The 24,787-nt window shown below is 55.3% G+C and overlaps 1 protein-coding gene across 1 annotated transcript; it reads right to left on the bottom strand.

Moving 5' to 3' along the window:
- Window positions 1-592: 592 nt before the first annotated feature.
- Window positions 593-18,935, bottom strand: NCS1 (neuronal calcium sensor 1). Its single transcript, XM_083875844.1, has 8 exons — window positions 18,832-18,935; window positions 5,550-5,574; window positions 3,877-4,015; window positions 3,349-3,427; window positions 3,156-3,244; window positions 2,787-2,864; window positions 2,323-2,438; window positions 593-1,265 (listed from the first exon to the last, which is right to left on the bottom strand). The coding sequence occupies exons 1-7, from the start codon at window positions 18,893-18,895 to the stop codon at window positions 2,340-2,342; spliced, it is 573 nt and encodes a 190-aa protein (XP_083731970.1). The 5' UTR covers window positions 18,896-18,935; the 3' UTR covers window positions 593-1,265; window positions 2,323-2,339.
- Between the last annotated feature and the right edge of the window lie 5,852 nt (window positions 18,936-24,787).

A 24,787-nucleotide genomic window follows, 5' to 3' on the forward strand; every position in this document is an offset into this window, starting at 1 on the left:
AGCTGGGATGGGGGCACGGAGCAAGAGAGAGCAAGGCTCCCCCTCTGCCCCTCCAGCACACAGGATGATTCACAGCCACCACCAAACACCTTCCCACTGTTTGCAAAGCAGAACATAGCAAAGGAATCTACTCAAAAACAAAACCCAACTCTGGGCTCCATTAATACTTTTTCATGCAGTGAGAAAATGAATAAAAGGAAGGAAATGGGGACATTCTGGTGCCCAGCAGTTTCCTCACCCTGCCTGACTGAGGGATGGAACTTGGTCTGCTCAGAGTCTGGGCTGAGTGAGCCTCACTGAGCTCCCAAAGGGAAGGGTGAACAGAAAAATGCAGGGAACACGGGAACAAGAAGAGGAAAAGAACCTACAGCATCCCCTCCAAACAGCAGCCAGCCCACGGAGCTTGGGATACGAGGGGTGGGAGGAGAAGGGGGAAGGCAGATTTTTGGCTTCATTGTTATTGCAGGCTCCCGGGTCCCCGCAATAGTGTACGAGCATGTAAACCTTACAAATCCTCACCTGGGTGGGTGGACACACACACGAGAGATGAAACACAGCAGCCACATTTACAACAAATAAATAAGGATATCGATCGTTGAGATAGGCATGTAAAAAAAAGCCTCACTTTTTTCCACTGAAGAAAAAAAACCAAAAAAACCCAAAACAAAAACCAAACCAAAAAGCACAATACTGTCTCACAAAAAAAAAAAAAAAATTTAAAATAATAACAATATAATATATATCCCTAGAGAGCCGAGCCAGGCTGCCAGCGGCATGGTGGGTGACACCAGGACTCTGTTCCCAATCGCCGTCGCTGCCTCGGCTCCCCAGCCACCCCACATGGGCACACTGGGGGTGCAGCCCCCCGGTACCTTTGGGCTCTGGCCAGATGGTTCCCAAGAGAGGATCCCACCAGCGCATCCGCAGTCCCATCCCAAAATGTAGGAAAAAGGGAGCAAAGGGGGCTCAGAGGCCGAGAGGGCGCTCTGCCCATGGCGATGCTCCACCCATTCCCCTGGCCCTGAAGTCTTGGGCGTTCGCTGCCGCTCAGACCGGGGTCTGGCGCAGGGTTCGTTGGTTTGGTTTTTTTTGGAAAAAGCAGAAGTTGGCAAATGGCAGCGGCTGGTTCAGAGTGCAGAGAGGGGGAGCGAGCTCACGCTTTGAGGGCATCCCTGGCTGGAGGAACAGAAAGGGAGGCCGGGAGGGACAGGCAAGCTTCACGCGGCGGTGGTCAGATGGCACGGAGAGCATCTTCCCCCAGGCATCTGCAGGACAGGGTGGGGAGAAGGGAAATAGGGTGAGAAGTATGGCCAGAAACCCCTGTGGCCACCTCATGTGAAAGCCTGGGAATTACCTGAGACAGATCAAAGCATAGCCCAGGTTCCCTACACAGAGGGAATAAACCCGAGACCTTGGGAGATGGGACATTAGGAAGATGCTAATAGAGTAAGCCCCACTGGTACAAGACCTTAGACTTATAAGGTCGAGCCCCTGCCCTGTAACCGAGTTTGGACACCTACTCCTGGGTAAAACCCTATAAAATGCCAGGCTAATCATGTCCCTGGTCTTTGGATGCTGCCTTCAGTCAGAGGCATTAAATCCTATCTCTGAGCTATCCATCGTACCCATCTCATTGATTAGCCACGTGCAATCCAGCCAAACTGGGATTTGGGTTGCTGGGATCCCCCCCTTGTGACAATCTCATGTGACACCAGCATAGCTGGAAGGGCAAAGCTTAAACAGAATAGATAGAAAATCTCAAAACTTCAGTGGGGTTAAAAAACACCCCAGCCCCAGGACACTGCCTGGACTGTGATGACCAAAAACACTCCAAGGGACTCTGCACAGCTGCACAGGGCACAGCAAGGACCACGGGGTGCTCAGCCCAGCACCTGTATGATGATGTGAACCAGTGTCCCCAACACTGCTGTGCCAAACCCAGCTCCAGGGCATAATATAGTAAGATATAAGATAAATAAAACATTTAATGTAATCTGTCTCTGGAGTGTCCCCATGCCCCCAGCACACCAGTTGCCTCCCTGCCTCCTCTGCAGCCACATCTGCTGGTGAGGGACTGAGCTATGCCGCGGGCAAACATTTCCATCTCCATGGGATGATGAGCTCTGAGGGAGCTCTGTGATACAGGGAGGACTGGGAGAAACCTATCAGAATGGGAGCAGTATTCCCCCTGGCTGGATTTGGGGGGGATATCCATGTTTTGGTGCTTCAGCAGAGGAGAATCAGCTGCCTGTTCCTGGGGAAGGTGGGAATGGCACGAGGGAGGTGGGAGATGGGGCCCCCAGACCCCGGTTCTGCACTCACCGCCGCTCGGCTCCGGACTATACGAGCCCATCGTAGAGGGAGAGAGCCTGCACAATGGAGGGGTCGGCCTTGGAGCCCTCCTGAAACTCCTGCAGCGTCAGCTTCCCGTCTGCATTCTGCAAAACACTCCTGTCACTGCACTGCTTCACCCCAGCTGAGCACCCCAACACCCCAGCACATCCACACCAGCAGACACATCCTCCCCACTCCCTTGCCTCAGCATCCGTTTCCCCATGGAGCCACCCATGCCTGCAGCCATGGAGGGGACAATGTCACCCTGGAGACCCTAAAATGGATACAGGGATCCCAGAGGGTTGTGGGTATCCCACAGTGATCTTGGCAGCAGCTGAGATCTTGTGTTGGTGGGGCAAGGAGGCACCTGCAGAAGCCAAGATGCAGCAAAAGGACCCACAGCACCTCCTAAATCACTTGGCCACAGGGGAAAAAACCCCAAGCATCCTCACCTTGTCCATCATGGCAAAAATCCGATCCACCCTCTTCTCTGGTGTGTTCTCCTCCTCAGGAAGCTCCACTGTGTTTCCCTGCAGAAGCAGGACAGGGTCACATCACACACCTGCCTGGAGGGTGTCCCCAGGAGAGGACTATCCCCCCACACCCCACATTAGGACAGGGTGCAAGGGGACAGTGTTGGCACTAGAACGTCCCTCAGCAATCAGACCCAGACACTGCCCTGGCCATGATGGCCACAACCCCTGCACTGAGAAAGGCCAAAGAAGGAATTGGGGGTGTTTCAGCATTCCCACAAAGCCAAGCTCCAGCCCACCAGGGACCCCGAGGGGCTGCTCACCCTGTGCTCCCCCTGCCCCTCTTACCACCATCTGATAAATGGCATCCACAATGTCCAGCATCTCGTTCCTCGTGATGTATCCGTCATTGTCCAAGTCATACAGCTTAAATGCCCCTGCAAGACAGAACAGCACCCAAGGGGCTGTGGCCCCTCCCTGGACACACATCTCAGCACCCTCGTGGGGCTGAGCCCACCAGCACCCCATGGGGAGCACTTACACCTCAGCTTCTCATCCAGAGTCCCCCGGGAGGTGACCGACAGTGCCTGGATGAACTCTGAAAACTCGATCCTCCCATCCTGGGGGAGGAAAGGAGGGGTCAGGATGCTGCTGTCAGTAAAGTCCTCCCTGCCCATGTATCCCCTCTGAGGGGCCACATCCAAAACAGCAGCAGCAGGAAGGGAGGAGTGATGCACATTTATCCCCAGCACTGTGATCCAGCTGCTGCGAGCATCCCGGCAGGAGCAGCTCTGGAATGCAGGGGGCACTGCATGGACGGGCTTTTGTCAGCAGCACCACAACACTGCATTTCTCCTTTCCTGCTTTGCCACTCCATCACCCTTCCCCACGTAACTCTCCCCAGCTATAATAAGCATGGGGGTTCACTCCAGCTGCGCTGTTTCTATTTCATGCCCCAGGAAGCGCTGGAATATTTTGCTCCTCCAGTGCCAGGCAGACACATTCCAAACCCATCCCACCATCCCCATGGGCCCGGCCCTGATCCAGCGCCTCTGCATCCCAGACTTACTTTGTTCTCATCAAAGACATTGAAAACGAAGGTGGCAAATTTGGTTGGGTCACCAAAGGGGAAGAACTGCTTGTAGATCTTCTGGAAGCCGGCGGCATCAAGCTGCCCGCTGGGACAGTCTTTGATAAAGCCCTTGTACCTGGGAATGGAGGGCACAGCGTGGGCCCAGGAGGGTCTCCCCACACAGGTGGGAGGCTCTCCCCAGTGCTGCAGTGGGCTGGAACTGGGAAGGTCCCCAGGTGCTCCCTGTGTCACTCCCATCACCCACCCACAGCATCCCAGCCCTGTGGATGAGGTCCTTGTGGGCACCACAGGGAGGGTGGCAGTGGGGACAAGCAGTGAGTAGCATCAGTGACACCAAGTGGTGCCCACTGCACTGCTCCAACCTGCTGCCAGCCCACAAGTAGCAAAAGGGTCACAACCAGGCTTATGTTGAACATTTTCTGGGAGATGGGAGGTGACAGGGACCCACTGCCCAGCCAGAACTGACAGCAATGCCATGCTGCAGCCATGCTCTGGCAAAAAAAAAAAAAATGGCACAGTGACCACTGAGTTCTGTGAGGGTGGCTGGGCACTGGAACAGGCTCCCCAGGGAAGTGGTGATGGCACCGAGCCTGCCAGAGGTCAAGAAGTGTTTGGGCAACACCTGCAGGTACATGGGATTCTTGGGATGTGCAGGACCAGGAGTTGGACTTACGATGATGCTTGTGGGTCCTTTCCAACTCAGGATATTCCATGATAATTTTTGCATGACCGCAAATGAAAGCTGCTCAGAGAAGCTGGGGGGTGCAGCAGGGTCCTTGTCCTCAGCTGACACAGCCCAGTTAATTTCCAAAACACATCAATGCTTAAACACCCCAAAAAGCCCTCGGTGCCAGCTGCAGGCTGGACCTGGGTGCTGGAAAGTGCAGCTGCACCAGAGGGAGCAGGGAAGGGGCTCAGTGGCTCCGTGGGTGTGGGCACCACGCAGAGAGCACGAAGGGAGCATGTGGGACCACATGGGGATCACGTGGGGTACGTGGATATTATGCAACACCTCGCCCAGATCTGTCAGGTACCCGCTGCAGCGGGACAAGGGCTGGAGGAGGAGGGGAAGGGGGTGGCGAGGTGGGAAACCGAAGTGCCGGTGACATCGTTTTCACGTTGCTGCAGCTATGACTCATCGGGTGGGGGGGGGAAGGATGAGAGAAAGAGATAAAGAAAGCAAACCTTGACTGGTGGGATAGGGAGATGAAAGGGAAGCAGTGGCTTTTCTAGGGCGCTGTGTTCGGTGGGGTGGAGGGGATGGAGTGAGACCATGCTGCTGGCAAGAAACCGTGGATCCTACCCCTGACAGCCCCTGCAGCCAAAGGGAACATGCTGGGACAGCACCAGCCTCCTTCACCAGGTCAGTCCCCATGGACAGTCCCCATGTCCCCACACTCTGGCCGCTCATATGGGGAGGGAAGAGCCACTAGGACCCAGCCCTTGCATAGGGTGTGCAAGGAAAACCCCTCTGTTTTCTCCTCTTCCCTCTGTGAGGCAGCACCTGCACCCCAATACGGGTGCACCTGCCCACACCCCCTGCACATCCCTGCTCTGCCTGGCCAGTGGGGTGGCTGAGTGCCACCAGCTCCTGTCCCCTGCCCACATCCCCATGCCCCAGCCAGCTCACCACCAGGGCAGGCACTCACCACTGCTGCACCTCCTTCTCTGTGACTGCAAGAGAAAACAGGAGAAAAGAGGAAAAAAAAGAGACAGAAATTCAGTGCTTTTGCAGTGACAGGTGTTCCTCTGCCCATCAGTGATTCCCTGGGGAATATCTGGGGCTCCCAACAATGATTTTCTTGGGGGATGTCCCAGGCTCACTCACTTCATGAGCTGCCAAGTGTTCCCCATGTGGCAGAAACTACTTTTGAAGCACATCCTGGGCCAGCCCAGGTGGTCCATGGGGCCAGGGCTGCAGGGGCTGGGGACCCCCAAAACCAGGGAGACTCCCAAGATGTTTTGTGTTGTGCTCAGGGAGTGCAGAACTACAGATGGACCATGAAGGGGACAAGTTGATCATGCCTGGGGAGGATCTGGCCCTGCTGTCTCATCTTCCCTAAACATCCCTGAAAACATCTGCTGAAACATCTGCCTGGAGGCGGCTCAGGGAAGGGACTTGCCTGGCCCTGATATTGACACACTGAACGTGGGCACAGGCACAGCCCCAGGGCTGGCATCCCCCCAGGTATCAGCTGCCTCTGGAGAAACATCATCAAACCCATCCCAGCACCCTGAGAAGCCTCACCAGGCTCTGGAAAAAACCCCAAAATACGACAAACTAGAGAACAGACAACACTGGCAACCCCAAGTGTCCCCAGCCAAGGGACAGCTGCTGAGATGAAAAATGTCCTCAGCAGAGGAAAGGCTTTGAGGGATGAGGGATGCTGGGCAGGGGGCTGGCACTTGTCACTGCATGTCCCACTGCAGGAGCTGTGCCTGTGCCTCCCCACAGCGGGGAGCCAGGTGCCAGCAGGTGGGCACAGTGGGAAACGGCCTCATTTGTCATTTCCTTTGCGTCGTGCATCTAAATAATGATGAAAAAGCCCCAGGTCTGAAAGGCGCAGGGATAATGAGGCAAGTGGAGATGTCAATGTGTAAACGGCTGATAAAAATAGAGACCGAAGACACACCAACAGATGCCAATTACCTTGGATAGCAAGGGGAAGAAAAGAAAGCAATTTTCCATCAGGAAGATTTGTAACGTGCCTGGCAGAAGGCGCAGAGCTCAGAGATGAAGGCTGGGGCAGCAGCAGTGGGCAGCCAGGAGGGCACACAGCAGCCCCCAACTCATCTCCAGCTGGATTGTGGCTCCAGAATCCCTGCTAGCAGCAATTTCTGTGCCCAAGGCTGTCTCCATGCACTGGAAGGTCTCTCCATCCCAGCATAGGGGTCGTTGAAGGGACAGAGCCTTCAATTCCCCCACTTCCCCTGGGATTCAGCAAAAGCAGCACCCACTGTAGCACCACAGCGTGTCAGGGCAGCAGCTCCCCAGGAGAGGGGACACAGGCACAGGGACACTCAGCATCTGGGACAAAGAGCACTGAGGGCTTTGGCAGGGTCACAGAAGGGATTTGGAGGGTGGTTTGTTTTGGGCAGGCAGCAGTCTCTTGGCAGGAGGGAGCCAGGAAGGACATGCTGCATCCAGCAGCTGAGCTGGGGTGGGCTAAAACATCAGTCATAGCAATTCCAAGGGATTTCCCCATCCCCTCCCCCCCAAAAAAAAAAAAAAAAAAAAAAGAACAGAAGCATCCTTGCAAAAGAGAGATGCTGAGTGACAGGAACAGGAACAGGCTTCCCTGCACACACCTTCATTGAGACACAAGTCATGACCTCCACCCTGAGAATGCTCAGGGGATGCCCCAGGCACCAGCTCTGCAGGCCCAAGCACCCATGAGCACCAAGGAGGGCAGGTGGAAGCAGGAGGATGAGGGTGAGCCCTAGGGGCAGGTAAAACGGACTGCAGCAGCAGCCGGGGCTGCAGTCAGAGCTCGGCTCAGCCCCTCCACGCAAATTGCCTTCTGCTCTCTCTTGTTCGACTGCTTTTCCCCCAACGTGCTATTTTGGGCCCGGGAGCTGCCTTTCAACTCCAGCAGGAAACAATTAAGAAATTTGTGCTTTTTATAGTACGGGAGAAATGCTGGTAATGACACGCTTGGGCTGAGGCAGGAGGGAGGGACAGAGCCAGCTCCCCTCGTGCCGCAGGAGAGATGTGTGATGCTCTCGGGAGAGGCTTTTCCTAGGGAGGGAACCATTCAGGTGCCAGGCTGGAAATCAGCACAGGGCTCCCAGTGAGGGATTTGTTAATGTGCATCCAGGCACAGAGCCACATGGAGCCCCATCACTCCCCCAGCACCAGTGCCTGTCCTCCAGCCTTGGGGGCTGGGGAATCTGTGGGGTTTGTACTGAGGTGGGAGCACAGCCTCATCTCTCAGCCCTTGGAAAACCACCCACCTCTGGGTTCACCTCTCCACTGCCACCAAACGTCCCCTGTGCCCAGATGCAGAGTGCTCCCAGGGCAGGGAACCACCCCAGCCCCGATCCAGTGTGGGATCAGGGACTGAGCAGCGCCTGCCTCCCTGTATCTGCTGTTATGGGCAGGTGGAAGCAGGAGGATGAGCGTGAGGCCTCGAGGCAGGTAAAACGGACTGCAGCAGCAGCAGATGACTTCATGGCTGCCACTTCCCAGCCGCTCCGGCCCTGCTGGGTGTTGACACTCCGGGTGGCACCAATTAGGAATGCTAATGCCCGACTTGCAGCCACAGAAGCCTTGGGGTCACGCTGCTGAATGCGTGGCTGAGCCACCTATCCTGAGGCTGGGGACGGAGGACACACGGCGGGGACGGGGCTGTCCCCCTGCTCCACATGTCCCCGGCAGGCAGAGCCCCGCCGGGCTCACAGACAGAACCTGTGCAGCGGCAGCTGCTGCATTTCCCTCCCGCGGCATCGATTACGGCGCGGTGCTCAGCCGACACACATCAATTTGCAGCGATATAAACCTCGGCCAGGCAGGCCCCAAAACAAAGGGCTGACCCCACAGCAGCCCCACAGAGCATCCCACGGGTCCCTGGCCGTGCTCCAGCGAGGAGGCGGGCTCAGCTGCCGTGCCGTGCTCCAGGGACCGCCGCTCCCACAGCTGCGGTGGGGAGGCATATAAATAGCGCACGTAGCAGCTCGTTAGTAGCGGCGTGCCCCGGCTTCCTTGGGGATGAAAGGCGCTAAATAAAGGCAGAGTATTATCATTTGTTACGAACCACAAGGCTGGAAGAGGCATCGCCGAGCCGGGAGCCCCAGCGGCGCCCCGCAGGCGCCGGCCCGTGCGCTCAGCCCCGCACCGCGGCAGCGGCATCGTGCAGAGAGCGGGGAATCGGGCAAAGAGCGGAGAATCGGCCAAAGGACGGGACTCAGAGCACACAGGACAGGCAGCGGGGACAGGGACCGGCACCCAGAGCAGCTCAGGAGTGCCCCACACGGCCACACCGCACCCAAGGGCCCTCTCTCTTCGCTGGCTGATCCCTTCCCGCTCCCGCCTCAGCTGGGAGGAAGGTTTTGGTGCCTCGCGTCTCACACAGCGCAGAGGGGCAGAGGCTCCAAGTAGCCCCCAGCCCCCTTCTCGCAGCTGCCGGTACCTAACTCACCCCCCCCCCCCCCCGCCCCAGCCCTCTCCCCCACCTCTCCATCAATCCCAGTGGCACAGGCGAGGAGTGACAGCTCCGTCACCACCCGCCCTTCGCGTGCCCCCTCTCCTCCCACCACCCAGCTGCCACTGCAGCAAGAATCAGCTCTGGTTAATCAGTGCTCAAGCCTGTTAATTTGTGTTTTCCAGGCGGAGAGGAGAGGAGGGACCCTGGACTGCAAATCCCCGTCCGTGGCCCTGCCGCAGGGAGCTCGCCGCTCGATGGACCGCGGCGGGAAGGGGGCTAGGAGGAACTCGAATGGTTCACAGACCCCTGGTCACGGTAGATGCACGAGGTGACGTGATGCTTCAGCCCCACAGGGGCTTGTTTTGTGCTGACATCCCTTCCCCCGTGTGCAGGGGCAGAGGGGTTTGGCCACAGCTGTAGGGCTGGACCCTGAGTAGGACTGTGCACACTCAGCTCAGCCCCTGTGTGCCAAAACCAACGGCACGGCTCTGTGCTTATGCAGGTTTGGGTTCCCAAAGGCTCAGGGAGGAGTCTCCCCCGAGCCCCCACACGCCTCCCCTTGCCCCAGCTGCTAGGGCAGCACCTTGATCCCGTGGGGCCGTGGGCACCGCAGCCTTATCAGGAAAACCAGTTAATTATTTCCAGGCACAAAGTGGTTTCCCTCACCGCCACAGAGCACTCCAGCTATGCCAGCTCATGGGCTGTGCCAACCCACGGGCAACTGGTCCAGCACCACACACTGGGTCATGGCAGGGGCACTTCTGTGGCATTTATTTCCCACAGTGACCTGCTGTGGCTCCTTCACAGGGTCCCCGGGCATCCCAATCTGGAGGCGCCAGCACATCACCCTAAGAAGGGGCTCCCATCAGGTTTTGGGGCTGCTGTGGGTGCTCAGAGCAGTGCCCAGGGCAGGGAAAATTAGGCACCCACAATGGGTGCTCCTGCGTGAGCTAAGTTGGTGTTCAGGCGTGAAAGAATGGGGCATTTATGCACGCACTAACTGGGCATCCATGCCTGAGCCAGAGGGGCACTCATGCAAAAACACACCGGGAGATCATGCGTGGACTAACTGGGCACTCGTGCATTAATTATGCGGGTGCTCATGCATGAATTGCCCGAGTGTGCTGCGGCGAGAGTTGCACGAACCAGCTGGGGGCTCACGCATCCATTTCTGCGGGCATTCATGAATTCGCGGGGCGCTCATGCACGGATTCATTGAGCACTCACGCGTCCGTTCGCCGGGCACAGCTGCGTGCGCTAATTGGGCACTCATGTGTAAATTAGCGTAATTAGGAGATAACACACTTGTGCACGCACTAATTGGGCACTCAGGTGTGAATGCACCAGGTGCTCACGCATGAATTAATTGGACACTCAGGCATGAGCTAATTGCAGGCACGTGCGCCTATTAATTGGGCGCTCATGCAGCAACCAGCGGGGCGCTCATGCACGGAGCAGCAGCGCAGGATGCAGCGGGAATTCACCGGGCAGCCGGGCATCAATCCGCCTGGGTGCTCGCATGGAAATTAATTGCGCGCTGATGTATGTGTTAATTGGGTGCTCATGCGTGCAGGAATCGGGCGGAGGAGCCCGGGGCGCTCATGTGTGCGCTGAGGGGCCCCTCCTGCCTAAAACACCCGGGGGCTGCGGGGTGAGTGAGCCCCGCACAGCCCGCGATTCATGCCGAACACACCCCGCCCCTCGCCTCGGCGAAATACGTATTTAAGGGTTTTCTGAACGTAAATCTGATACAAACTCCACTCTCAGCATCATCACAATGTTAATATTGACCAATTAGGAGCTCTCCGCTCCCTCCCTCCCTCTCTCCTGGCTCGGCAGCGCCGTGCGTGCTCTCGCTCCGGCTTCACTCCAGCCCCCGGGACCACAGCGTCAGCATCGCGGTCTGAACAGCCCCTGCAGAATTCGCCTCTGGTCCCTCAGAGCCACCACTGGGCTCGGAACAGCAGGTACTCGGTGCAGACTTCACACCTGCAAACATGGACACAGCAAAGTCCCATCGGTTTGCACAGGGGGATTCAGTGCCAGCCCCTGGCTCTGCCGAGTGAGTTACCTGGGCTAAACACATCACAACCTGAGTGGTCACTCCCAGTTCCAGGCCTTGTCCCCCACAAAACACTCAGCCAAGAGCACGGCAGAGCTGTTGCAGGTGAGTGCAGCAGCTGTGGGATTTCATCCAGCCCCCAAACAGGGGCTGGGCAGCACTTGTTTGGTACAGAATGGGCACACAGAACCTCTGTGTGCCAGGGCTGCCCGGGATCACCTCTGGCAGCCTGGGCTGTCAGGGGGCTTTGTGCAATTCAGGGGGAAGCACTCCAGGGACAGCAGGAACATTGGCACAAGGTTTCCCAGTGCACTGCCCCCAGCACAGAGACCAGTGCCCACAGGAGCTGCACGGTGGTGGAGGGAAGGGGTGAACTCTTGCAGCTGCCTCCTCCCCTGGGACCATCCATCAGCCCATCCTGGGGCACTCAAAGCTCACTCAAGTCTCTATTTGATGAAGGTAACTTTTAGGACACACATCAGCAGTTTGGAAATTTGGGTAGTTTGGTCCTGATTATGTGGTCTCATTAAAATTCAGGTTGAACTCCTTAACAATGTCCTAGTCCCCTGCTCTCTGCCAGCTCTGGGACCACCAGAGCACCCCTGGCTGGGCTGTGCTCCTGCTCCCAGGCAGCACAGGGACAGCTCTGAGGAAGAGGCTGTAAAACACAACTGTGACACCAGGGCCACCCCCATGCAAACACTGTTTCTGGAATATGACTGCTGTAATTTTTTTTGGCTCCCACCTTGTCCCAGCCACTGTTGGGAGCCTCAGCCCTGTGCCCATTCCTGCTCCTGGCCACATCACCCACACACTGGGGTGTCCCTGTGTGGGAGCCCACCCCTGCAACATCTCCAAGGGATCTGGAATGAACCTCAACTGTGTGGGCACCAACACAGCCAGAGCTGCCTGCCTTTCACAGCGGGACATCCCCACTCCCAATTTGGCCTCTCTCCCCGTCAGACACAGATATCACCAGCACCATGACAGGTCTGGGAGCTCTGAGACATTGGGAGCTCGAGCCTGAGAGCGTTATTGGTGTCATTTGTTACTCTGAGACACGGAGCAGTACTCAGAGCAGAGGAGGGTGTTTGGCATCTCCTCCCCGGCGGTTGCATTAGTGGTCTGCCTCACTCCCAGACTGGATAAACAGGTCCATGAGCAGTTCTCATCTCCCCTGGGGCTGGTACCAACAGGAAAGCCAATATGCGGCTGAAATCCTTTTTAGACTTTATTAAATATTTAAGGGCCCGACATTAGGCTTTGGAAATTTGGTTTAGGGGAAAAAAGCAGCAGTTGTTCTTTGAAGTGAAGGCAGGAGAGGAAGGGCAAAGGACAGTGTCTTCATTTGGAAATTACTGAATCAGGCTGAAGCACCTTCACAGCAGGAGCTGGTGGCTGCAGCAGGTCTGTTCCAGGATTGAATCCCAGCTTCCCCAAGAGTCAACACAGCAATGCCTGGAAGGGCAGAGGATTCCCAGAGCTTCTGGGAGCAGAGATGGATGGAGCAGCCTCCCTGCCCAGCCAGGGCAGGCAGCTGTGTCCTGCCAGCTGCTTACATCCATCCCATGGCCACGGGGATTTCAGTGTCATCTGGCACTCCAAGGTGCCATCCCAACCTGAGCAGCAATTCCTGCCCTGGACAGAGGAGAAAATTTCCCTCTAGACTAGCACGGGAAGTAGGAAAGGAAGTGCCTCTGGCTCATCCATCACTCCCTGGAGCCATGGGAAGGTCAGGAGGATGCTCAAGGCAAAGCCTTGCTGGCAGCAGGGCCACCTCTGCTGCCCTCCCAGTCTCTCTTGTGGGGATCACTGTGCACTGAGGGGTGGCACAGAGACCCAGAGCAGCTCCACTGGTCCAGTCATTGATCAGAAGATGCTGGAGAAACAGGTGGATGAAGCACAGGCAGCCCTCCTTGCAGCAGGAGGGGTGGGGAGGGAGCCCTGTGCTGGCACCACCAAGCTGGGGAACCCATGGCAGTGATGGTGATGGAAGCAACACAGACCATGCCCTGGGGCTGAGAACCCCATGGTGCCCAGGGCACGAATTCTGGCTTCCCTTGGCATCCAGCTCTCTAGAAGATCCAGGAGAACAAGGAGGGGAAGGAGGAATAAAGTGACCCCACAAATGTCACCCCGATAACAGAGTGAGCGTGCCTGCAGGCTCCTCCCTGAAGCAGCCGCTTCCTTTGATGCCTTCAGAGCTTCTTGTTTCACAACCTTAATTATAGCGGCAGCAGCAAAGGTCAGGAGAGTGGTTAAGCAGATCCATTAACATGTCAGGGGATAAATGAAATATGATTCTTGTGATGCCGGAGCAGCAGCGGCACGAGTGTGGCCGGTGGGGACGGCTGCTCCACTCTGCCACAGAGGGAACCCTCAGGACATCAGTCACATCTCCCCTTCCCACCCTAGCACTGCAAGAACCTCCCAGAGACTGCAGGGACTCCTCAAAACTTGCTTCTGAAACCGCAAAACTTGTTTTGCTTTTGCATCTACTTACGCATCCCCAGGTCTCTGTGTGTGTGGGATGCCCTGGGTCGGATTCACTGGGAGCAGGTTGGGGTCGCCTTGGAGAAGGAGTTGGAGATGCCTCCAGACCTCCAGAGACAGCACATCAGGTCCACATGGACCTTGCAGTGAACCTGCACCACAGCAACTCCTTTCACAGCTCTGGCTTACATGTGGCTGCAGCAAAACCAGGCCCCAAACAAACTCCAGCCCTTGGGCATCCCTCTGGTACCTCCTGCCCATCATCCTGCCCCAGTGCCCCAAACCAACCTGGCCTCGGACACTTCCAGGGATGGGGCAGCCACAGCTTCTCTGGGCAGCCCGTGTCAGGGCCTCACCACCCTCAAAGAGAAGAATTTCTTTCTGATATCCTATCTAACTCTGCTTTCTGTCAGTTTGAACCCATTCCCACTTGTCCTGTCACTCCAAGGCCTGTTAAAAGTCAACCACACTGACAATTTCACCCAGCATTTGCCACTGAGGGATAATGGGTCCATAGCCACTTGGCCAGCTCACCCCACTTTCTGCTGGATGAGCAACAGGAGGGATTTCAACACAAATCAACCTGGCAGAGAAACCCAGTGCCTGAGGCCAAACACTTCGGAGGCTAAAAATAAACCAGGAGCAGTGGGGGGAGTTAACAAGGTCCCTCCTCTGCTCCTGCCCACTGCCCCAGCCAGCACATTTCCTCAGCATGGGGGTGGCACGGTGGAGCAAAGCCCCAGCCTGGCGCAGCCAGCAGGGAACCAATCCCTTTTCCTGGCTGAAAACTGCTGCAATCATAGAATTTCCTTTCCCACAGAATTCCACCAGCCACCACGTACCCCCGTAACTACAAATCAATATGTTTATAGCTTGCTCTTAAACTAATGCCCATTAATTCCCTGCATTACTGTCGAGCAACGGAGCCAATTTTGTGGCTTATTGTGAAAAAGCAGAAAAGGATGATGCCGGAGTGAGTTTAAAATCCACAAAATAGATCACAGTGGGTGGGATGCAGTTCTTGGGAAAAGAGCATCTTCCTCACACCCACTCTGCAGCCTGAGTGTCATTTTGGCACCCTTGCTGTGGCTCCCACACCTTCCCCTGAGCCCCAGTGTGGCCTCAGGAGCACCAGAACCACCATCCCCAACCATCCTGACCCCAACCTGGCCCCAGAGCGATGCTGCTGCTGCACCAACAGAGCTCTGAGCATGCCTGATTGCTCAGCTATTGCAGCCTCAAAAATAACACAGTGCTAGTTCTGGACACAGGCAAGAGCTGTGCAAAGGGAACCCTGAGAGCCAATACTCCCCAAAATGACTGGAAAAAAAGAGCTAAAATGTGCTCTTCTGAAACAAGTGCACATTTTTTAAAACTGCTTCGTGATTTTAAGGGTGACTGGCCTGGGAGTGCTGCTGCAAGGAGGGACATTCAGAACTGTATTTCTCTCCCAGTTTCTTTCTCAGGAGTCCACACCAAGTCATTTCCACCCAGGACATGTATTGTGCACCCACAACTGCACATGTGCACATCACACACTTCATTCAGGCTGCAGTCACGCCTCAGGAGCTTCATAAATCTCCAGCTGAGCAGAACCCTCTGACTGTGGCTCTACAAGGCTCTTAAACACAATCCCAAATCCCACTGTGGCCCTAAGCTGTGAGCACCTGGCCCAAGTTAAGCTCAGGTTTAAATCCCTGTGGAACAGGATGTGATCCAGGGAGGATGGTGGTTCCTTCAAGTCTTAGGAGTTACCACCTCCTGGGACACAGCACCAAACTGCATCTCTGAGCTACCCCAACGAGGCATCAGGAGAATTAATAAATTAATTATTATAAAGCACTTTGAGGTCTTTTCAATGAAAAGATCTATGAAAGTACAAATAATTACATAATTTATTATTCAGTATTATTATTACTCAGCATTGACTTCTCCTGCACGCTCCTGTGTGGCACCAGCCTGGTCTCCAAGGAGGGTTAAACAGCCCTGCAGCCTGGCTGTCCCCACCAGCACCATTCCAGCACCTGTCAGAGAGCAGAGTTTGGCATTGCCAGGTATTCCTGGGCACTCAGGTGCCCAGAGACACAGAAAGGCATACGGAGATGAGTCCAAACCAACAGGATTTGGGCAGCCAGCACTTCAAAGAAGTCCTTCTGTACCTTTAAGAGTCCAAATGCCATTAAAATCTGGCCCCCAGCACTGCAAGTCAGGAGCAGAGTGGGGAGGGGAGCCAAGAGACGAGGCTTCCAGGCTCCTGCCTTTCCATGTCCAGTTCCCAGCAGGGCCTGGGATGACCTGCTCTGAATGCACACAGGAAAATATTTCTCACAGCTCACGGAGGCTGTTGATGGCAGCCCTGCAGCATCCTCAGCTCAACCTCCCTGTCCACAACTGGCACCTGAGCCTTGCCATGCTCCTCTCCTGGCTGCTCCCATCTCCTACTTGTCCCAGGATTGCTGCAACTCAGGCTTGGCCAGAAAAACACCACAAATAGGAGATAGAGAGCTCAGAGAGGAAAATGGACACAAGAGCCACCAGGCACTGAAGAGCACTGAGGGGAAGCAGAGGTCCTCTGTGTCCCATGGATGAGATAAATTAGCAGAAAAGATGTGTGGAGCAGGGAGAGGGGGTGACATTTCCCTCTGATCCCAGAGAACTGAGAGGGGCCTTTTTGGTATTTACTTTGTTTTGTATGGAAGTTTATACAAACAGAAAATGATGCAATGGAAGGAAATCCCAGCGTGGGAGAAGCCCTTCAGGTACCACAGCCACGGCTCACGGTGCCACAGGAACTTCCCTGGGACAAATGCAGGTTCCCATCAGTTTGGGCTGCTGGAGACATCTGCCCAGATGTGCTGTAGCAACAGCAGAAACAGCACCACACACAAGGCACAGACAGCACTTGCTTGGTAATGTGGCAGCCACAACATGGGGTGGGCAGCACAGGCCAGGGATGCTCTTGTGTCTTCCAGAAACGTGCCTAAATATCAACATGCTGTGGGAAAAAAACCCTTTTCCAAGCAGGCCCCCAGAAATTCTTGAGCAGGCCATGGATTTGTGTGTATGACTGTCCCCTGCTCCAGCCGTTCCACCAGCCACAGCACAAGAGTCTGTATCAGTTCCTTCTGCTGTACTCAGCGCAGCCCTGCCCTCCTACCTGCCTCTCCTCTGCCTGGCTTCCCCAAAACACAGAAGGAAATTGGTATTTTTCCAATCTCCCATGGTCTGAAGATAAATCAGAGGCTCTCAGCTGTGCCTGAGAGGGCCCTGTGAAGTGCTTCACCAGACAAGGGAATGCACGCTCGCCTTGACAGCTGCAGAAAAGGGGCAGAAGTGCTCAGCAAAAGTAATTAACCCCAGAGACGAGAGGTGGAATGAGCAGAGCTCAACAAACAGACCCTGGAATTAGTGACAGCTCTCCCTGACAGGCACCATACCACCAGCCACATGCTGCTGGGGCACACTGGGATGCTGCACCAGACTCCAGCCATGCAAATGGCCATGTGCTGCTGGGTGCTGCTGCCTCACCTGCACAGGTGTAAAGGGGTCTTTAAAAAGAGGCAGCAAGAGGTCCAGAGCAGGCAGGCAAAGCTCCAGACAGACTGGAAACTCATTGAGGGAGGGATCACAATCCTTCTTGGAAAGGGTGCAGTGGAAAGAGGAGGGCACCCAAAAGAGAGGAGCATAAAGTTGGGAATTAAGTGATTCAAAAAAGCAATGACCTGCTGGCCTTGTCCAGCAAAGAGACATCCCTGTGGCCAAAGACATTGGTTTCACCAGTGCTGTGTTTGGCTGGCTCCAGTAAGACACAGGACACCACTGCCTGTGTGCCCCATGTTGGCCCCACTGGTGTTTGCACCTTCCTGGGCAGAGGAGCCACCCCAGGTGTGCAGGAAGCCCAGCACATAGGAGATCACCAGCAGACAAGGCTGTGCAGGGGCTGGCTGCTCCCAGATCCCTCTCCCTCACAGATCAGGTCGTCTCAGAGGCTGCAAACAGAGCAGGGGATTGCAGCACAGCACTATCGGTACATGGCCCAGCACGGCCGCACTCGCCATGGGTGACAGCTGCAGTGAGGACACCAAACCCAGCTCAGCTCCAGCCGAGGCCGTGCTCACCTGGCACTGCCACATTCTCACTACCTCCTCCCCCTGAGCACTTTGAGGAAGCCCAGCCGGGGTACCCTAGCCTCTCCTACCATCACACTCGGCTCGGCTATGCCCACACCACCTGCCCTCCAGCTGCTGGCTGTGCCAGGGCACAGAGCAACCCCGCGTGTAGGGTTGTGCAATGCACCAGTATTGCCTCTTCTCCATATGGGAGAACTTGCTGCATCCTAATCTATTGCCTTTTTGGGTAAGCGCTGCCGTGGGACTGCAGCAATGACAGAGGAGAGAGCTCGCAGGTCTGCTGCACGTTTGGGGAATATCTGCGACCTGGCGAGCAGGGAGGCAAACTTGAGCCACCAAAGCCTTTGTTTCCTTTGTGCATCCTTCAGGGAAAAAAATGATTTTGCTAAATCTGGATGGCTGAGGCACCAGCCACGTTAATTAGATTACGGTGGAGGTTCAGACGGGAAAGCCACTCGCTCAGAAAATCAGGTTATTAAACTGATACTGAGATACTCAGAAAAAAATATCGAACTCGCCGGTGTCGGGCTCTTCTCTCCACTTCAGAGCGCAATAACAAAGGGAACCCTTCCAAACTAACGCACCCAAACTTTGGAAGCCACCCAGACGCTCAGCACCCCGCTCCGGGAGCTGCTGCCGGGCTCCGGGGAGGCGGCCCGGGGAGGACAATCCCTGAGTACCGGGGGCCGGGCAGGCCGGGGGAAGGATGCTCGGGGCAGGGGCAGGGGCGGGGGGGCGGCGAGGGAGGGCGCGATGCTCCGGTGCGCGCCGCGGGCGGGCAGGATGCGGCCCTGGCCCTGTCGTTCCCGGAGGCTCAGAAATAGGCCACGGAGGATGGTTTTTGTGAAAAAACAGCGCGTTCTCCTGGCTCGCTGCCCCTCTCCGTGTCTCTTTGCTGCCTTATGGGTTTTTTTTTTCCTCCTTACAGGCCAATCCCTGAATTCTTCCAACAAAGCCCGGCCGAGCCTGCGCCCTCTCCGGGAGCGGCCCCGCAGGAGCCGCCGCTCGCCGCGGCACCGACCCGGGGGAGCGGCGGGGCCGGGCGGCAGCGCGGATCCCATCACACCCCCGGCATCCCCCCGGCATCCCCCCGGACACTCACAGTACGTTTTCCTGGTCAGCTCTTCCACAACTTCAGGCTTCAACTTGCTGTTGGATTTGCCCATGGTGGTGGCAGCGCCTCTGAGCCCGCCGCCTCCCGGCCTCGCTGCGGGGCTCGGAGCGGCGGGGCCGCTGCCTCGCTGGGGCTCCCGGCCCGGCTACATCCCGCGGGGGGCGGCGGCCGGGGGGGGGCGGAGGGGTCTTTGTTGGCGGGGGTTGGCCGCAGAGCCACGCTGCGGGGCCGCGCTGGGTGTGCGTGTCCGTGTGCGTGTCCGTGAGCGTGTCCCCGGCTCCACGCGCCCTCCCCGCCCTCCGCCGCCGGGCGCGGAGGGGCGGCGCGCCCCGCCCCGCGCTGCAGGAGTGGGATGGGGCTCCGGCACGGCCCCGCCGCTCCCAATGGCGGGAGGACCCGGCAGGGAGGGGGATTCCAGAGCGGTCCCCGCCGTTGGTACCCCCGAGCAGCCCCGCAGCGGGAGGGAAATGTCGGGAATCGGAGTCCTGCTTGGGGGAAGGGGGGGGGGGGGGGAGGGGGGATGAGGAGAAAGGGAACTGGCGGTGGGATCACAGAGCCTGGAGCAAGGCTGAGCTCGGAGTCCCGGGGTAACCTTGGTGGGACATCAACACCTCCAGCTGTAGAAGCATTTTCCAAGCCCTGGGTTGCCCAGATGAAGAGGGGTCTGTTCCCCACGTGGAGGAGTCAGATCCACGTGGGTCCCTTTCAACTCAGGATGTTCAAGCTGAGAGAGCTGGGGTTGTTCAGCCTGGAGAAGGCTCTGTGAATACCTCAGAGCCCCTTCCAGTGCCTAAAGAGGCTCCAGGAGCGCTGGAGAGGGACTTGGGACAAATTCATGAAGGGACAGGATGAGGGGGAATGGCTACACACTGACAGAGGGCAGGGTTTAGATTAGGTATCAGGAAGAAATTCTTCTCTCTGAGGCTGGTGAGGCCCTCGCACAGGTTTCCCAAAGAAGCTGTGGCTGCCCCATCCCTGGAAGTGTCCAAGGTCAGGATGGATGGGGCTCTGAGCAATCTGGTTTAGTGGAAAGCATTCCTGCCTGGAAAGAGGGTTGGACTAAATGATCTTTAAGGTTCCTTCCAACCCAAATCCTTCTGTGATTCTACCATTCTCTCACACCAGGGCTCCACTGAGTCTTCACTCACTCTCTGCAACGTGTACATAGAGAGATGAAGTTCAGTCACTTCAAAAGCCCCACAGATTCAACTTAGAGCAGGTTTGTGGTGCAGCCAGGAAACCACACAAGTGTTAAAAGCAGCAGCACCCAGCTTTTCCCCACCTCAAACCCAGGCAGGGCTTTGTGCCTCCACATCAGCTCGGTGTCTGTGTGCAGTCATTAGCTGTAGCGATGTACAGGATAAATACTGTTTTCTTCCTGCCTGTGTTGCAATGAGGGCCCTGCTGGAGCTGCCCGGGCATGCCTGGACTCCCGTAGTAGCAGCCAAAGAGAGGGGAAAAAATCTGTACCTGGATACAGCAAAACCTGTCTGCGAGGCTGTGGGGAGCCCAATACAACACACGAGGTGTTTGCAGAGGACACAGAGGAGCACAGCTGACACAGCGCTGCTCTTTGCACCTTTATTGTTTTTAACCAGCCAAACGTGTCCTGACACTCACTTCTCCAAGGATACATTCCCCAAGTGGATGTTTCTAAAATGCCTCGTCCTCCATTACCCAGCCTCACACAAACGAGCTCATTAAGGCAGAAGAGGATAAAAACACTATCCCCATGTCCCAGCAGCAGCACAGCCTGGGGGATGAGCTGCAGGGATGGCACTGAGTGACAAGGGGATTGGCAGCACGTGGCAGTGAGAGCTCTGTGAGCCTGTGTCTCCCCTCCAGCATCCCTCCCAGTCACTTCCAGCATTTGCATGGCTTTTAGGGACAAAGGCCTGCCTGTGACTCCAGCATAGGCCTCAGCAGATGCCAGTCTAGTCCCCAAATGTGCTGCAAAAAAGTCTTGTGTAGCCCCTTCTTTGCTGCCCATCAGCAAAACTCCAGTTTTTGCAGTATTTCCCTTCATCTGTGGTCCCTGGGCTGTAACCACATTGTAACAGGGGTGTCCTTTTGTGTGCAGAGCAGGACCTGTCAGTGCCCGGCTGGGGGTCCAGAGAGGTCCCAAACCTTCCCTGAAGAGCTCAGGCATTCTAGCACAGGCTCTGCTGCTGCAAAACTGATGTTGAAAGGATTTGATTCTATTTAAAACTCTACCCTGCCTCCACCACGTGAAACACTGAGTAGAGAACTCAAATCACACAGACGGAGAAAAGTAATCGGAAACTATGCGAGCCAGTCACTTTCACTTCCCAATTATTAGCTTTAACTCTATTACTGTTTAAATAACAACCCTAGTGACATTTTCTAGGATGAAGTGACATTTCTACAGGCAGAAAAACACAGCCCAAGCCTGGAAAGACTCCTGGGGCCGACAGGATTGAAATCTGAACAGCGACTGGGACGCAAAACAATCATGCCCAGCTGGATGTGGTCAGTGTGCCCAGGAAGGAACTGGGTTGTTTGCTCAGAGGAAAATCCACTGCAGACCAGTCCTTGAGAATAGTTTTGCTTTATAAATCCCCCTGGCTCTGTCTTCCAAGACAGACCTCAGGCATTGCTCACATCTCCCACCACCAGCAACTGCAGAACAAGCTCAGAGCTGACCTGGGCTGGCCTTTTGATTAAGCAACGTGTGCCGCTTGCAGGGCTTCTGCAGTGTGATCCCACAGTGCAGCCATAGAAATGCTGATTCCCTGGGTGATATTTACTGTTGCTGCTGTGGTCAGAGCAGGTTCCTGCTCAAAGGGAAGCTGTTTCTCCCCTGCCACGCCAGTGCTGGAGGTTGGGATGGATCTGATGCTCCTCTGTAAAAGCTGGAAGCAGTGTGGGCTGCACAGCCAAGTGTGTGTCTGCAGAAAGCTCTTCCTTCTTCGGGTATCTACTTGAAAGTGTTTGATAAAACCCTAGAGTTCTTCTTCCCCAGGACACAGCGAGTCTGTCAGGCTTAGCCACGCAGCCTTTTGTTCCACGTGGGCTCACCAGGCTGTGCACGTTTAATCAGCATCCTCAGACACCATCACGGGGTTTTCCCCAACGCATCCTTCCTGATTTAATTGCCAGGATTGCAGTTGCCTGGTGGGAATAGCACTGCATGCAAGCAGCGAGGTGCAGTCTGCCCCGATCTCGTGTGCTCATTCTGTGCTTCATCACAAATGGTCTTTTCTTTCTCCTTCATCCTCCTCACTGATGTGCTCAGACCTAAAAAATCATTGTGTCACACAGCCCAAGCACAGCACCCACTGAATCCCACCTTGGGCACGGCTGGAACTGTTTGTGGGGCGGTAAATTTGGGTTGGGGTAGTATCCAGTACTGTACACTTGCACTCTTAGATGAGCCTTGACGCAGGATCTGCCCCAGGAAAGGGAGAAGAGAGGCAGGGGATGGACCCCGGTTAGCCCATCCCATCCCCTTCCTCGCTCCTCCCCTTCCCAGGGCTGGACAAGGCGCCGCACAGGGTCCGCTTAGGCTCCAGCTTCTCCAAACCTCTTTTTCCTACCGTATCACGAAACCCACGCAGCCACCCACCTACCCATCCATCACAGTTGTCTTCGTGGCCAGTGTCACCCCCAGTCCTGTCAGCTTGTGAACATCCCCCCTCCACATCCACCCACCCAAAAGCAGATCGAGATGCTCCAAAACCAACCGAGACCGCATGAGCGAGGAATCTGCGACTGGAGACACCAGTCTGGCAGTGAACTCACGGAGCAGAGCACACACAGCCTGTAGTTTGTGCTTTTTTTGCGGAAAAGCCAAGTTTTGCTCAGAGTTTTCTTGTGCCAAAGCAGGAGTGGGTCAGCAGGGGAGTGGTGAAGCATCAGAGCCTAGAATGGGGAAGGAACATACACACAGAGGAGATTAATTATATAAACTACAAAAATAGTTGCTATTTTGAGGTTAATGCTTGAGTGATCTGACTCAGTCAGAAAAAGAGCTGAAGGAATTATTGGCATCAGTGCTGGCTGCTCCCCCAGGCAAGCCATGGTCACCGCTGGCACAGAGAGCCACCAAAATAGCTGCTTTTCCAGAGGATTTGAAAAAAAAAAAAAAAGCCACTGGAGTGAGTTCAACATCCTGGTGCAACAACCGCAAGCACAGGAATGCATCAGTTCTTCCTAGGGACACCCTGGGCTTCCCAGGCATCACCGGCAGCTCAGATTACAACCATTTTATATACGTATGATCTCCAGACCGTGAGCAGCGTTCAACGGGACTCCACAGCTTCCAGCTCACCAACCAGGGTGTTCCTGAAACTCTTTTATGCTTGACAAGATGCGAGTGAGCTGCTCTAGCTTTGCCCCTGGTATCACTGCAGGTCACAGCAAGCACCCAATGCTGGCATTTACCAACTGCTTGGATAGCTGAGCTATATATGACTAAATAAGAAAGCCCTCAAAAATCAAGATTTATAACCCAAAACACTTCAAGACTCAGACTCCAGCAGCAATAACGGTTATCACTGCCATAAATTCATTTCTATCGCACAGCATTTTAATGCCAACACATCACACGGCTGCAGAGAAACGCAACAGACAAAAAACACTCCAAGTTTTGGGGAAAAGTGGCAGCAGGAATGGTACCCTGCAGGCTCTTTCCCCAGGAAATGGAAGTGTAGATATTGAAATGATGGCCAAATGCAGGGGAAGATCTGGAAATCAAACTGTGCCAAGGCTGCACGTACAGCTGTCGCACGAGACTGACACGCAGCCGGCGCGCTGAGCGTTACGATTTGCTACGCTATTAATTTCTCTGTTAAATTCTAGTTTATTTTTTTAAAGCCTGTATTCTCTTTACAGCCTCTGGGGCTGTAATTGTTATGCTAATGTAGGAACCCGGGAAGGGTGGCTGTGGTGAACTCATCAGCTGTTCTCCCATGCCTGCAGTTTGCAGGCAGCCTTGGGCTGAGACAAAGCCAAGCAGGAGGAGGTTTTGTGGATCTTCCTTCGATCTTCCTTCATGGCACATCACAAATCCCGGCTGGCAAGTGCGAAATCACCCTTGTTCTGCTCCTGCCGTCCTCGTCCTGCAGAGCTCAGCCCAGCCATCTTGAGCCAAGGCTTGGTTCCAGACAGACTGAAAATAAAAGGCTCCTCGTAAGGACAATCAAGGAGTGCTGTGCACTGTGTCTGGGTGAGATAAGATCACAGTCACAGAGGCAGCAGCAGCATTTTGCAGCAAAAGCTCCTGGCAGCATCCACCGGCACCCTCAGGGCTGGAAAAGAGCTTGGAGAAGCTGTTCTCCACATTGCTCTCTACCCACTGCAGGTGACTTGAGCACTGCTCACCGGGACTGCTGCCAAGCTTCAGCAGAGGGTTTAAATAACAAACTCCACATCTGTGAGAGAAGAGTCCTTAAATCTGAAAGACTGAGGTTTGGAGTAGAACAGAGCTTTGAAAAAAATATACATATTTATAAGAACCTTCAAAATAAAGGGAAGTCACGTGGCTCCCAGCTCTTCTGTGATCCTGCCCAGATGTTTGCTCCGAAGGCAGCTTGGTGTCTGTTCTGTGCTGAGCTCTGAGCATGCAGAGGGCACAGGGGATGGGTGTGGCGGTGGGTTTCACACCACAAACCAGACAGAAATCAGCATCTTGATTACTCGTCAATCCTACATTGGCTCCTCAGCCCCTCAGTGCCTGGGGTCTGTCTGCTGAGGACATGTGGAGACTGGGGCAGCTGGTGGTGACCTGCTCTGGTTTTAAGACAAGACAGAGGTCTCCTGAGCAAGCTTTGTAAGCAAACTGTGTAGTCAGCAGTGACATCTGCCCACCCAAATCCTACCCTGCAATCCAAAACAAAAAACCAAACAAAACCACAATCGCCAGAAACATTCAAACACACAAAATTGACCTGATCGACCTGTACCTATTCTTCAAATTTTTGTT

The sequence above is a fragment of the Zosterops lateralis genome (assembly GCF_965231275.1).
Source record: "Zosterops lateralis genome assembly, chromosome: 20".
In the NCBI taxonomy this organism is placed as follows: Eukaryota; Metazoa; Chordata; class Aves; order Passeriformes; family Zosteropidae; genus Zosterops; species Zosterops lateralis.

Coding starts and splice junctions, on each gene's coding strand:
- NCS1 (XM_083875844.1), bottom strand. CDS start 18,895: ATGGGCAAATCCAACAGCAAGTTGAAGCCTGAAGTTGTGGAAGAGCTG. Junction 5,575..18,831: donor GCTGACCAGGAAAACGTACT/GTGAGTGTCCGG, acceptor TTTCTCTTGCAG/TCACAGAGAAGGAGGTGCAG. Junction 2,439..2,786: donor TTTTTGCCATGATGGACAAG/GTGAGGATGCTT, acceptor AGTGTTTTGCAG/AATGCAGACGGGAAGCTGAC.